This window comes from Schistocerca americana, chromosome 2, assembly GCF_021461395.2.
Source record: "Schistocerca americana isolate TAMUIC-IGC-003095 chromosome 2, iqSchAmer2.1, whole genome shotgun sequence".
NCBI classification, from domain to species: Eukaryota; Metazoa; Arthropoda; class Insecta; order Orthoptera; family Acrididae; genus Schistocerca; species Schistocerca americana.
The window spans coordinates 20,740,398-20,756,137 of record NC_060120.1 but is presented as its reverse complement, the minus strand read 5'-3'; the positions used below and the strand labels follow the sequence as shown (position 1 = coordinate 20,756,137).

Genomic DNA, 15,740 nt, shown 5'->3' with positions numbered 1-15,740 from the left:
TTGTGTGTGTATCTGTCAACAACGCAGCACTTCTGCCTTTAGGTGTCATCTCCTATATTCTTAAATAATTCGAAGTAACAGCATGTATATTTTCCTTTATATACTGCAAATGTTGAGGTTTGCAACGGAAACAGGAGATGGATTTGTTAGTTAATATTACTGTTTTTTCCAGGTATTTTACAGAGGCCCTTCAAATGTAAAATTGAAAGTAATTGCAAACTGCTGCCCAAACCTGGAAAACTTGTTCCTGGGCTCAGAGTTTGAACGACGTGTGGAATATCAAGTAAGTATACTTGCATATGTGTTTACCCCCCCCCCCCCCCCCCCAAATCTATGTTCATGTGTACGGTGTATGTATGTGGGGGAGGGGGGGGAGGGAGATTTGTATGCCTATGCTATATGGAGAGTGATTGTTTTTCATCATGCAGTCATTTCACTATTACCCATTATCATATTAATAATAAAATTCTGATCTACCACATTTATTGTTTACATTTTTTAAATTATTTATCCTCTATCAATCACAGGTTTGGAATGCATTTGAGAAAGTACGCACATTAACACTTGAAAATATTCTTGCTGAAGACATTACAGCAGGAATGAAGCATTTCTCTCAGCTTGTTGAACTGCAGGTAAGATATACTTTAAAATTGTTTTAATGGAGTGTATGTTCTACATTAATGCATACTGTTAGATCTTTAGGGTAAACATAAATAATAATTCTAGAGGCTTCTTCCCTCTACCCCCCCCCCCCCCTACTTTCTCTCTCTCTCTCTCTCTCTCTCTCTCTCTCTCTCTCTCTCTGTGTGTGTGTGTGTGTGTGTGTGTGTGTGTGTGTGTGTGTGTGTGTTACATAAATTTCAGACTACTGTAACAATTTAAAACCTAATATTAGATTACAGATAACACGTAACTGTCCTTCATCTCCATGTATACTCTTCAAGCTCTCATATAGTGAGTGGTAGTTCACACAATTTTGACCTCTTTTCTGTCCTATTCCATTGATGTACAGAACCGTGGATAATAATGGCTATACATGCCCTACTCTCTCTTACCTAATTTTCACTGTTCCTATGTAAGATATACAGTGAAGGTAGCATAATTTTTGTGCAGTCTACCATGAACACTGGTCCTCTAAAATCATTTAGTGGGGTTTCATGAGAATGTCATTTTTGTTTCAGACTTCCACATTTAAGTTCCCTTAGTATTCCCCTTACAATCTGTAAGTATTGCATTACACTTTCATAGCCATTGCAATCCGAGACATGTGTCATGTAATCCCTTCACTGTTTGGTGTCATGCCTACTTGATAATGACCCCAAATACAAAGTCTTACTCTGGAGTAGGCACACTGGCATTTGGTACCCGTAGTTGTCACCAACTTTTGAACAAGACCAGTTTACTTGTGTTTCAGAACATAAGAAAAGACCATTGACAATATTAGGAAAAGGATAGATTGTGACTGACCATAAAGATGACTCGATGAACTGCAGACAGGCATAACAAAAAGACTGTTACACATTATAGCTTTCGACCAACGCCTTCTTTACTAAAGAAAGTGTGGTGTCACCGCCAGACACCACATTTGCTAGGTGGTAGCTTAAATCGGCCGTGGTCCATTTAGTACATGTCGGACCCGCGTGTCGCCACTGTGTGATCGCAGACCGAGTGCCACCACAAGGCAGGTCTCGAGATACGGACGAGAACTCGCCCCAGTTGTACGGACGACATTGCTAGCGACTATACGGACGAAGCCTTTCCTCTCATTTGCCGAGAGACAGTTAGAATAGCCTTCAGCTCAGTCCATGGCTACGACCTAGCAAGGCGCCATTAGCCTTACCTAGTTTGAGAGTTATCGTGTAAATGTCTCAAGAAGAACGTTGTAAACCAACAAAGAATAAAATTAAGTATTCGAGGAGCTGCATACTTTTCTTATTAGAATCAATAGTTATCCTGTTCCAGACTTCACGCCAGTCGGCGTGTGTGTACGCGTGCCTTTCTTTCGGCTACCTGTCACTGTGGACTGGCTGCCTTAGCAGTCCACATCAGAAAGCACACCTCGTGCACACATGATCGCTACCACCGGCAGCTCCAGCTGGAATACAACTGTCATGTGAATAGCAATTTGGAGTGAGTGGGAGTAGTGGTAGGGATAGCAGGATATAGATTGGGAGGGAGAAGAGCACTGTCTGGTGGGTCATAGAGAAATAGACTGCCAGCTGCCAGACGCAGTGTTGGAAGATGGGGAGGGGAGAGTGGGAAAGGAGAGGAGGGGAAAGGACAACAGTTGGGTACATTGGCAGAGGGCAGCACATAAATGGAGTGAGGAAATGTGAAAAGTGAGGAGGTGATAGGGACGGAGGGGCTGCAAACTGTTGTGTGGGGGTGTGCGGACAGTAGGTTCTGTAGGTTTAGGACAGGATGATTTTGGGAGTTGAGAATGTGCTGCAAAGATAATTCCTGTTTGCACAGTTCAGAAAAGTTGGTGGTGGAGGGGATCATCCAGACGATGATGATTAGGATTGTATGTTTAAAGGGGCCAAACAACTGTGTCACCTGTCCCAGCGAGGATCGTTATGGTCCAGATTGTGAAGCACCATTGAAATCAAGCATTTTATGTTCAACTGCATGTTGTGCCACAGGGTGGTCCAATTTCTCTTGACCACAGTTTGGCGGTGGTTGGTAGTTTGGACAGCTGCCATCCCTTCCACATCAGAAAATCCCTTTGCCACCTGGGGACAGTGTATCTGCAGTGGCAGGAAATCCCTTGCCCAGTATCCTAAAGGTCCCACCAAGGCCTTCACAGGCAGTCGCTATCCCCAGGACCAAGTTCGCAAACAGATTTCCCGTGCCATTATCCCACACATCCCCAATCCTCCCTTCACCCTTAAGAGCAAGCTGCAAAAGAGTGCCCCTTTATCATCCAATACCACATCAGACTGGAGCAATTGAACCACATTCTTCATCAGGGCTTTGATTATCTATCATCATAGTCTGAAATGAGGGACATCCTTCTCACCCCTCCTAAAGTGGTGTTCCATCATCCACCCAACCTCTACAACATACTAGTTTGTCTCTATGCCACTCCCAATCCCAACCCCCTTGCCACAGGGATCATATACCTGTGGAAGCCCCAGGTGCAAGCCTGTTCAATCCACCCACCCAGCAGGTCCTATTCCAGTCCTTTCACAAACTTATCTTCCCCATCAAAGGTCGTACCACCTGTGAAAGCAGCCATGTCGTATACCAGCTCTGCTGCAACCATTGCACAGATTTTTATATTAGTATGAGTACGAAACAGCTGTCCAACAGGATAAATGGCCACTGCCAAACTGCGGCCAAGAGCAGAGTGGACCACCCCGTGGCGCAACATGCGTTGAACATAACATACTTCATTTCAATGGCTGCTTCACAACCGAGGACATCTGGATCTCCCCAACACCACCAGCTTTTCTGAACTGTGCAGATGAGAGTTATCCTAATAGCACATTCTCCACTTCCAAAGTTATCCCAGCACACCTTCCACCCAACAATTTCTGCCCCCTCATCCTTTAATCTCCTCCCATTTCACATTCCCTTATCTTCATAGTGTGCCACCCTTTTTTCCCCTCCCCTGCCCATCTCCTTTTCCCTTCCCCATTTTATCCCCCGTACCCCACCTCCCTGTGCTGCACCTGGCAGTCTCGAGTCCCTGCAAGACCCACCAGACAGCGATCTTCTGTCCCCCATCCATATCCCACTCTCCTGCCCCATTCCAAATTGCTATTCAGGTGACAGTTGCAATCCAGTCAGAGCTACCATTGGCAGTGGCCACGTATGCACGAGGTGCACTTGCTTGTGTGAATATGTGTGTGCTTTCTTTGGTCAAGAAGACTTTGGCCGAAAGCTATAGTGTAACAGTCTTCTCGTTGTGTTTGTCTGCAACTCGTCGAGCCATCTTTATGGTGAGTAGCAATCTATTCTTTCCATAATAATATTGATATTCTAGCCTGGTGTTTCCACTGTTAGTAAAGATATTTGGTGCAATTTGATGTGCTATGGACCATTGTAAGTGGAAGGAAAGGAAGTATGGAGTGCAAGGACAATGAAACCAGGTTTGGTCATTAAGTTGTTAGAGGATTTCTGCAGTATTTTGGAGGAAAAGCCTACTAGAATAGATTGCATAGTTTTTGAACAGATTAGAAAACTTTGTTGTCAAAGAGTATAGAACTGTTGTGGTAGATGAAGAAGCCACTGATGAAGATAATATCAAAAGTGACCTTTGGGATGACCCTTCAGTATAACTAGAAAATGAGCTGACTTCAGAAAGTGGTCCAGCATTACAAGGCAGTGATGAGAGTAGTGGTTCCTCATAGTATCCAGCACCGATCTGAACAAAATTTCCTGAAGGACAGGTGACTGATACTTACCAAATCTGGACAAAGTAGCCAAGAGGAAATGATTCTCCACAGTAGTGCCCTCCAGGAGTAGGCCTTGACATGTCCTTATAGTGTCAAATTCACTACCATAATGGCACACGGAGGGGGGGGGGGGGTTAAAAAAGAAGAAGAAGACAGTTTCACAAAACTTTGAAAAGACACTGAAACGACATGGCAGAAACGGCAAGGTGCTACAAGACTAAATAACAAGATACATATGATCAATCATTGAACTATGAAAGTAACGTGGAATTATACACAACTGAATCCTACGAATCTGGGCGAGCCTGAGCAATGTCTTGTAAAGCACAAGCAGTAGTCCAAGAGGAAAAAATTAAATTGTTTCTCGCATGATCATGTGTAAACCTGATAGCAGATTTATTGGTGAAGCCACTGATATAGAAAAGAAAGGTGTGCAGTTTGTTATGGAAGTAAATCATTTCATTGACAAGCATAATTTTACACAATTGTAGATAATTAATGCAGATCAAACAAGATTTGCTAAAGTGTTACATTCAGGGAGAGCCTTTGCTGTTAAGGGAGCAAACATGATTTTTGGTATCATAGGTTCACTTGCAGCAATCACATATTCACACATGATAATGTCTGTTATTGTAGTTCTGCCATACATGTAGGTACTTGTGATGGAACCTATTGGGAAATTTCTAGCGGGTGTGACACTTAAATTTTCCAGTGTGAAAGCATATACTGGCAAATCACCAAGCATGACAAAAAGGGACTTGAAAGTGTTGCTTGAACAGTTGTTATGGCGAGATTTGCAGGGCAGCAGTGAATTCTTCTTTTGGTTGATTCTTGGGCAGCAAATAAAGATGATGCTCTATACAATGAGGCAGTTCCAGTAGTTATTTAATTTCACAAGAAGCTGATCCCTGCAAAATGTACTGAATTTGTTCAACCAGTGGGTATTTTCTTTTTGTATCCATTCAAAAGTGTGGTATGATACATCACAGATGTGGTAGTGTTCTTAACCACAGGTAAAGTGTGGCAAAGTGTACTATTTATTTACATTCAGTCTTTTGTGCACTTAAAATTTTCGACAAATAGATAGAAACAATTGATCTAATATGCTTTCTTCAAATGTGGTTATCCCAAGGATCATCTAGAATCATTTCAGTTGCCCTCCGAATATTGTTTTGAGAGTGGTTTAGAAGAAGAATGTTTCAAAGGAGATTGTGTTCAGCTTACCTTCATTCAGTGTGCTCACTGTGAAAGCTGTTTATTCCTAGCCCATGGATAACTTACCGATCTTTATGTCTACTGCACTTGAACTGCCCTCGGTGCAAAATGTGTGAGGGCGTTTTGAAAAGTAATGCCTCTGAATTTATCTTGTGAGAGCTTGTAGAGTTTTATAAATAAAGCAAACATTTATTCACATTCTACATATTTATTCTTCATGTCTACATATTTGTAAACCTCTGCCACTGAAAGGGCTTTGGATTGTAGAGTGTAATGTGGCAGTATGTAACATAACTATGTTGGTGTGTGGGAAACAGCTTGCTGTAATAGAGTTTCAAATTTAAAGAGTTTGTAAACACATGGAGTACCCTCTCCTTCAGCATGACGATGCTAGACCACACATGAGCAATGCAACATATACAACAATCTGGTGGCTTGAGGTCACCGTCATCGATCATCCTCCGTATAGTTCTGACTTGACCCCATCTGTTTCTAAAACTTAAAGAAAAGCTTCGAGGACTTCACTTTGATTTTTATGAAGCAGTGCAAGCAGAGCTGAGGTTGTGGTTCCATTAACAAAGTCAGTCATTCTACAGTGACAATAGTAACAAACTGGTATCTTGTTGAAAGAAAAGTGTTCATCATTCTGGTGGCTATGTTGAGAAATAAATACTTAGACCTGAGGAGTAACGATATAGAACATATTTAAAAATCACGCCCCCAATGTTTATATTCATCACTTAAACATTACTGAGTGTGTTTGCTTGTCCATTACAGTATTCAGCTGTGTTTGGACTGATCTGCCTGAGGATTCCTCTGTTTACATTTACTCATAGTCTATATTTGGCAGCTCACAACTCCTGTGTTTCTTGTCCATAGCAGCCCTAATTTGCATGGTATGTATATTTCAATATTGGCTATTCAACACACTGTACAGATTCAGAGTGTGCATGACAACAGTTGGGTACCATTCCTTGCTAGTACTGATTGCACTTACTCACCCAAGATCATATCACTCTTTAGTGTAGCAGTAGATATTTAAAGAAACAGTGGGAACTCCAAGTAGGAATATCAACAATGTAGGAAAAGGCAGATTGCTACTCACTGTAAAGAAGACACAGCCCCAATTAAGAGACACTTGCACAAAGCTTTCAGCCACAGCCTTCATCAGCATAGGAGAAACACACACCATTCATACACACAAGCAAGCACACCTCGTTCACATATGAGCACCAACTCAGGCCAGAATTCATTCTGTACTTAGGATTTCTCTATCAACTGGTAGAATTCATTCCTTTCTTCCTTCCTTTCCAAGCCAGTTACTGTAACATTCTGTGATTTGTACAGCCGTTTTTCCTCTTATCTTCTTGTCTCCTGTGAATAAAAGAGCCGGATGTGCCCCCAAAGATTGAAAATTCTTTCAGTTTTTGCTGATAATTTTGGTGTTTTTTTGTCAAGATGAAGTAAGACTTTTCTTTGTTTTCTTCTTCCATACATTACAATCTACTGGTTTTCATTTGTATTTTATGAAGCCTTTAAGTGTTTGGTAAGTGAAAAGTTTCAATAACCACTAAATTTCATTTAATTTTTGCAGTAGTTACCAAATTTTACTCCAATTTCAGTTTGTTGTATGAAAGGTTACTATATTTTTCTATGTTCTTTTTACTAGAAAATAGTGTTGATTTGTTTTGGAATTTCCATTATTTTATACACCTAATTTTTATTTTATTAATTTGTGTTGCTGTTTCAGCTTGCCAGTGGTGGTGTTGATTTGGGATTAGTAGCACAGTGTTGCCCACTGCTTGAAAAGCTAACAGTTACTGCAGAGCCACTAAGGGCTTGTACTATACGTGTCAGCCCTATATTTCCAAAACTTAAAGATATTAAGGTCATGACTTTTGATATTGGCATGCTCTGAATTAAATTGTTGCAAATTCTCGTATATTGGTTCCTGTGAATTTTAAGTTTTCAGATGATTTTATTTCTTTTTTCTAGGTTACCTGTCCCGTCTCCTTGGAGTGTGGATCAGTGCTTCTTAGGTCCCAGAATGTTACCCATATTGACATTGTTCGCATAAGGGATCTCACAGATTCCATCTTTTCCTTGTGGCTGCGGCGAAATCCAATGACTTACTTGAAGACAGTGAGTATTGTTGTAAACACACACAGCGTTATGTTATTATTCTGTTTGTAGTTAATATTCACCCATAATAATAACATGGTTTAACAGTTTTAATCTCAGTGCTATTCTATGAAGAACAAAATGGAGGAATTGCAGCAGAAGAGAAGTATGAGGTCACCACTGTATGAGTGAGAATGATGCCTGCATTCAGTGTACATGTGGTAATGAAACAGTGCTTCACGAGAAGAAGATGAAATTGAGAAGAAAATATTGTGGGTAAACAGTTGGCTGTGGAAAATGGAATTGCTCTTCTGAGATTCAACAGAGAGGCTTAAAAAATATTGCAGTGAGCATATGGTATACATATAATTCTGTAATTTTTTGTGGTTTGGCAAGTCAGCAGTTTAATTAAAGCCATTCTTTGGTTTGAAAACAATGTGAATCATTGGACTAAACTGCAGTCAATGCAGCTGTTACATGTAAGAAAGGTCAAGTTAAGAATAGCTGAAACAAAGATTTGTAGGATGTTAAACAAGAATCGGACAGGTTTTTGAGTTTAAAAAAATGAAACTGCTTGCAAGTAAGCTTTCTTAATACAAAAGAGGCAGTTTTTTTGTGGAAACCGTTAATAATACTGTATGATATCTCCTAACACATGATAATGACTATGATTTTTTTAAAGAACTTCATTAGCAGTAGTGAAAACCTCAGGCCAACAAAACTAACTCTGTCTAGTGGCAAGGATACATTTTGCAGTTACAGGGCAACTAATCATGAGTTCACTCCTGTTTATTATGCAAATGGATTTCACACCTGTTAATGTCAGGATTCTTGTAAATGTCCTGATGAATATGTGTGACATAGGATTGCAACTGTATGCAGGAACTTAACATTCTTAAATGATAATTTAGCTTATTTCACCATAACATGGGAGAGGAGTCACATCACAGCACTCTTAAGATTGGCCACACTACATGTCTTCTTATGAACTGGAGGGATGGATTATTGGCCTGACCTTGAGCTAGTCAGAGTACGGAGAAATGCCTGATCGAGAGTCTGCCACAGATGAGCTCATTTAACACAGTTCTACCAGCAAGCGTTTTGCCATCATCATCCCACACACCACTGACTGTTGTAATCACAACATTTTTAACAGACTTGGTTCAATCTCTGTCAAACTATTTTTACAAAACAATGACACTTTTGATCATGTTGTAAATTCAGAATCATCTAAAACAGTGCATTGCTTTGATTTCAGAATCATCTAAAACAGTGCATTGCTTTGCTTTGCTTCACCTTACAGCGGAGAACTACTTGTTTTTGTGTCACCAAATTCTAAGAAAATGGAGTACATAACAGTTCTTCTCTCTCTCTCTCTCTCTCTCTCTCTCTCTCTCTCTCTCTCTCTCACTAAGTGAAGAAAGGTGTGTGTGTGTGTGTGTGTGTGTGTGTGTGTGTGTAAAACATTTTTGTGTTGAATTTCATTCCTGGTAACAGCCAAATTGTAAATGTCTGTATCTATATATGTGTGGGAAAGTGTTGCAGTTGTAACTAAATACGAGAATTGCTTTTTTACAGCTACTTCTGGGATACGTGGAACTGACAAGAAAGAGTGCAGAACTGCTACTGGATACTTGCCCACAATTGACAAGACTTGGTTATCTTGGCAGTTGGGACATTAGATCCTGGGAATGTAGACGACTTAAAGAACGAGTTGTGCAGGAGAATTATGATGTCCACCTGCTTCTGTACTCACGGAGTGGAATCAGTGTAAGCACAATAGTTGAAGAAATGAGTACTGATGAGGAACGTGCCATTGTGGAGCTGTAGCAGATACAATTATACAAAGAAAGCATTTCTATTTACATCAAGTGCTTTAAATTTTGGGGAAGATTATAAGCATTCCAGGCAATATCATATAATTTCTAAATTCTGAATTTAATATGTTGTTCAAGGGAGAAGCTTTCATATAATTATAGTGTTGGAGATACTGTTATTTAAGTCACCTAAATGTTTTTTGGCAGCAGTATGCTCATAAGACTATAATTTAATATGCCAAGAACAACATAATTTAAATATCTGTTGGAATTTCCTAAAATGGCACCTGTTCTCAAACAAAATATTATTTTGTTTTCTGAGAACTATTTGATCAGTGAACAAAATGATTACAGGTTACTTGTTTTCCTCAATGTATGGAAATAGTAATCAATCCTAAAACTAAAGGTACTATTAGATACACATTAAAAAACTGGAGGAAGGCAGTTACAAAATAATGTGTATCAATAGGTTTTACAAAGGAGTTTTGGTTTTCATGGCCATCATCATTGTTAATAAAGATGTTTAATCTTTGCAGCTCAATCTTTTACAGTTAAATCTTCTTATCCAAACACTTCAAGGGAAATACCTTTTTAGTGTTCATCATTAACATTGGATAGCAGTACTGGTACAAAAGATATTTACCAGAAAACTATCCAAAATTATGACCAAAAACCTTAGCTCCATAGATTGTACTCGTGTTCACCATATGAAGTCATATTACGATGGTCAGATATTATGTATTTGCTACATTGTTAACTAAAAATATTTTAAATGAACTTTTAGTTTGCATGAAGTATTGCAAAATATGTAATGTAACCAAAATTTTTCTTCAGACATTTTTTTAAGTAATAGTAATGAAAAATGAGAGGATGAAACAAAGCTGAAAGTTTACATTCTCTAGTTATCAATGTGTTGAGAAGAACAGAAACTTCAAGATATTCTCTTAAAGACCCCCTGTAAAATTGTCACATTTGGAAAATAGATGTTAGCTGAATACTTTTAATCATTGTGTTTAATGCCCATCTTTAAAAGTTGTGCAGGAGCCTTTAGAAACGATGCTATGAATGATTTTGGCTCTCGTAACATATCGTCTAATGTAACATTGAAATATTGCTTTGTTGTGAGTCATATTTAGAACTCAAAACGGATACTTTAGAAATATATCCCCAAATCAGGGCCCTTGAAGTCAAGGGCATAAATCAGCTGACATTGATTCCACTGCTTAGTGCCACATTCTAATGTTTATATATTTCATGTTTGACAGGGCATATTTTTGGCAGACTGGTAATATTGACATACACTTCCTGCTGTTGGCTGTGGAGGTGAACGTGTTACTGCATAATCAGTGCTGCTTCATTTGTTGAACTGATTCATAATTATGACACCAACTTGTGGATTGACATAAGAGTTCCAGAAATATATGATATCTCAAGATTTACAATATCTGTATTTTGCAGCTTATTTTAATTACCAGTGAATTTTTTTACTTTGAACTGATGTTTACAAACTCAAGGGTTTGGTTTAAGCAGGATTATTTAATATGTGCTGTTATAATGCACCCTTCAGTTTATCTTCTTAGCATTATCAATAATATAATATCTCCCAGAAGGAATTGAATTATCATTTTGGTAGTTAAAAGTTTGACGATAAACCCAAGCATGTGGTGTGTGTCTTCAGCAGTTGCACAGAGAGATGTTGTGTAACTGTAAAACTAAATAGTACCCATCTCCCATCACATAAGATAAAACAGGGGAAAATTTTGTATGTATGGTATCACATGCACATTTTCTTTCAGAACATCTAATTTAAAACCGCACTGTCCTATAATCAGGTCCATAACATCAACTTTCCTGATCTGTCATTATGTCTCTGAAACCAAACAATTTGTAGCTGCCTTGCTTAGGCTTGAATATCACTAGGTATGTCCAAATGCACTTTAAAATGTATATTCTTCTGTTTTAGACTTAATGAAATCAAGAGAGAAATTTGATTGAAACTGACTTTGTATGTCTGCCATAGGAAACTTGAAGAGGATGCAAGGATTCTGCTGGCCCCAATAAGAAATTCCTTGTTATGCCATCATTGTGACACACTTTCCATTATTGTTTTTCTGTGAGGAAATAAAACTCTGTTACCTACCACATTTATGGTTCCTTTCCTTCTAAGTTATTTAAGTGATTCTTACAAGAATAATCTCAATTATCTGCTAAAAGTAATAATTACAAGGCCAAGAGAGCACAGTACTCACATTTAAGACAAAGTACTACTTTATCAAAGGTGCATCCTCCTCCTCCCCCCCCCCCCCCCCCCCCTCCCTGCGCGTGCACGTGCTCGCGCGCCCACACACACACACACACACACACACACACACACACACACACACACGGTTTATGTATAGAACCAAGATGTTACTGAGAAGCAACTATGATGAGTGGAGAAAGAAGGGGAAGAAAATGAGCCAGAAACTTGACAGCTTAGGTTCTACATATCTAAACTTGTAGCTGAACACAAACCACCTATCCAATTTGTAGGTGACGTGACTCATTGTCCTCATCACATAAACTTTATATTTTACTGATGACTTTCCATTATCCACTGATAAGAAGTTTGCATGCAATCGTAGCTTGGCCACCTTCCTTCATGTGTCACTCAGTGTATCTCAGATATTTGATATACTAGAATTTGCCAATTTGTTTGTAAAGATTCACTAATTGTTATCATATTCACAGAATTATTTTAAATATTTGTGACTTTCTACAGTTCTACAGCCAGGAAACTACAACAAGAATTGATATCAGGCAAAATTACTACTTGCATTTCCATTTAAAAAAGTATAGTAAAAAATTATACAATCTTAATCATATGCTTTGCTTTATGATGTTCCTTGTCCATTTTAACTATGTTGTGTGGAGCATTTTACAATGCAGCAGTAGCATATAATTACTCACTTGAGAGACTGAACTGCAATCAGCACAAAGAGCAGTAGGAATTCTTGTATCATGCTCCTCATGAATCTACAGAACAGAACATAGATAAATTGCCACTGCAAGGCTACCTTCATTTTGCCCTCCCATCTAATGACTATTATTTCATTACATGTTCTTTCACTTTCTAATTTGTAATTGTTTGCTATCTACAAAGTTATGCTAATGCATCTTGTTACACATAGTAATATATTGTTCTGGGAGTACAATTTACCTAGAAATGAAGAACATTGTAATCTACAATTTAACCCAGTCTTTATTACTTTTTAGTCTCAATATGTATTCAACAGATTTCATACTAGACAAAATTTTATCTATCTTTTACTACAGTACACTTCTGAATCTTTAACTTTAGGTAAAGTGTTTAATTAAAACAATTTAAATTTGTTATAGTAATAAATGTTGAACAAAAATTGCTATCATGATGCATGTTAAGAAAATTTAGCGACATTTTAATGTTGATGACCTCACAGGTTACAGTTTTCCATAATTTACAATGAGAGTGTTCTCTTACATTTTTTTAAAAATATAATTTACAGAAATATGTACAGTTGCACTGTTGTGTGTCTTGTTGGATATTTAAATAAAAAAAATGTTGTTAGAAATAAGAAAGTTAGTCATAGAATCACAATGCACCAAAACCTCAATGATATGATTAAGCAGGGTTGCCCCAAGTTCTGGAAATCAGGGAATTTCAAACATGTCAAGGAAATTTGGAAGAAAACCCTGGAAAAGTCTCATTTTTGTCTCAGTAAATGAAACGGTTTGTTTACTGAGATGTCATGCATTGTCACTGGCTGGGTGCAGCTGAGTGCCATGTACTGCTTCCCTAATCCCTCATTCTTACTGCATCTCCTCCTGCTGCCTTTCTCCTCAGCTTGCAGTCGGTGCTGCCACCACTTCTTGCTGCTAGCCTAGCAGCTACCAACGAAAGGCGTCAGGAGTGGTTTGTTTGGATCTGATTCTCAGAAAGTGTTGATAGAGCGGCCAGAGATGGCAACCGTGTGAGTGTGGGTTGTGTCTGAGTGATTATGTGAAAGTGTGTGCGCTCTCATTTTCTGACAGAGGCTGTGGCCAAAAATTTAGTTGTGAGAGTGTGATTGTCTTTTCTACGTCCCTGTCAGCAGCTCAACGATCATCTTCACGGTGTGTTGTTACCTATCCTCAGTAGAATTGATTCTTAAAGTATTCACACAAGTTATCTATTGCGTAGGCTGATCACCGCGGTCTCGTTTGCCACTAATGTGCAGGCCCTGCCCATCGGATCTGATCTTCCCACAGGCTGGGTCTGTATGTGTGTGCTATAATGCAGCAGATTTTCGGGATTTAGCCATGGACCAAGGACTGTGGTGCTCCTCAGCAGGCCAGACGCCATGGGTGACGGATTTCAAGAATTGCGACTGTCTCGCCACAAGTACATTGTACAGTGCATCGTTTTATAGACATTGTATTTATTCTAGTACATTTTGGCACTTTAAAGTAGTTCATATATTAGCAAGTATGAACAATAAGAAGAAGAAAATTGTGGCAGTCACTGGCGGTTTGTACACTATGTACTCGAAAGAAAAATCAAACAATACCTGTAAAATGAAATGATCGAGTGGCATTGATGGCCAGGAGACCTCATATAGGGAAGTTCTGCTGCCAGGTTGCAAGTCTTCGTGCAGGTGACGCCACATTGGGCGACTTGTGTGTCGCTGATCATAAAACGATGATGCAGAGAACACAACACCCAGTCCACGAGCAGAGAAAATCTCCAACCAGGCCAGGAATCAAACTGGGGCTCGCTGCTGGTAGGCACACATGTTACCACGCAGCTAGGCATGTGGACACACAATACCTCTCAAATAATAGGCATAACACAGTGGGTAATACCTGACAATAACCAACGTAGTAGAACCAACATGTTATTGGCGGTCGCGTATAGTGTTGGTTTACACAACTGTTCCCCACCTTATATACTTCATTCAAGAGGCCTACTTTTTTCTGAGGTTACTTCTGAAATCAGTGAAAGTATTTTAAATGTGTCTTTTGTGACTCCAAGAAAATGCATATTTTTGTCATCAAATGTCTTTCGTTTCATTGAAATAAAATAATATCAGTGGTCTTGATGAAACACACATACCATTTGGCTTGCTTTCTCCATCTAAAAACATTTCATTACAAAATATGTTGATGTTAGTACTTAATATTTTTGCTCAAATGTTTAGAAATACAGAAGTTCCTACATTTTTTTGTCAACTTGTGTCTTTACTCAACCCTGAGATCTCAAAATTTGTCAGGGTAAAATGCTAAAACTTGTCTGGAAACCAGGGATATATCAGGGAATTTCACTTGGGGAAACTTGTGGCAACCCTGTTAAGTTACCTGAGATATTAAACTACACAATGTATATTTTGAAATGTCAGTCTGTTAGTCAATACTTCTTCCTCAGGAGCTGGAGATCTAGACAGACAATGGATGACTGATGGGAGTCTGCAGGTACATATGGCTGTGACAAAAAACATACAGACAGACTGCTGAAGAAAACCAAGAGCTCTTTCCTTCCTCTCTTTCCCTTTTTTAATATTAATTTGTGATAAAGCAGATTCATTTTTTGTTTCAAATAAGATTCTATCATGTATATGATGGTAATAGCATTTATAAAATTAATAGCCGTACATTGACTGAACGAATGTGTATACCAGCGCCACGTAAAATAGACAAATGACTGGCAACTAGTCATGGGGATAAAGGTGCATTGATTGAATATAGAACATGTTTCAATACTTGAATAACACTTAACAGACACACAGATAAATTTGACAAAGGAAGCAATGCCTCAGAACAGCTACACTTTCAATACACTCCCTAAAAGAATGTCTGTCATGTATGCAGATAGTGGAGTGTAATAAGAAATATAAATAATGTAATATAATGAGTTCGGTGTACCTTCAAAACCAAACTACTGGTGACTGAAAGAGTGAAATGACTGCCTGACTATGGCTCACTAACTGACTACATATAACATAGATTGAACAACTATTTGTCACCAAGTTTACAGCCTCACTGATAAAAATCTGTCACTGAGTGGCTCTCTCACCACCCATCATTGGCTACTGACACAAACGGATGTCTTCTAAGAACGTGCTCTTGCCATTATCTGGCATACACTAATGGTAGTCTTCTATTTAGGTATGCATAACAAGACAACAAAGTGCTC

The 15,740-nt window shown here is 38.8% G+C and overlaps 1 protein-coding gene across 2 annotated transcripts in view; it reads left to right on the top strand.

The window, feature by feature from the left end:
• LOC124595140 overlaps positions 1 to 11,699 on the top strand; it is a 65,117-nt gene extending 53,418 nt beyond the window's left edge. The window contains exons 5-10 of one of the 2 annotated variants that reach the window (XM_047133740.1): positions 173 to 283; positions 528 to 632; positions 7,366 to 7,503; positions 7,611 to 7,757; positions 9,315 to 9,506; positions 11,574 to 11,699. In XM_047133740.1, the coding sequence (XP_046989696.1) occupies positions 173 to 283; positions 528 to 632; positions 7,366 to 7,503; positions 7,611 to 7,757; positions 9,315 to 9,506; positions 11,574 to 11,582 (702 nt within the window). In that variant the 3' untranslated portion in view covers positions 11,583 to 11,699. Of the gene's footprint in view, positions 1 to 172; positions 284 to 527; positions 633 to 7,365; positions 7,504 to 7,610; positions 7,758 to 9,314; positions 9,507 to 10,818 lie in introns of both variants that reach the window. The other variant, XM_047133739.1, reaches the window with a different exon arrangement.
• The last annotated feature ends 4,041 nt before the right edge of the window (positions 11,700 to 15,740 follow it).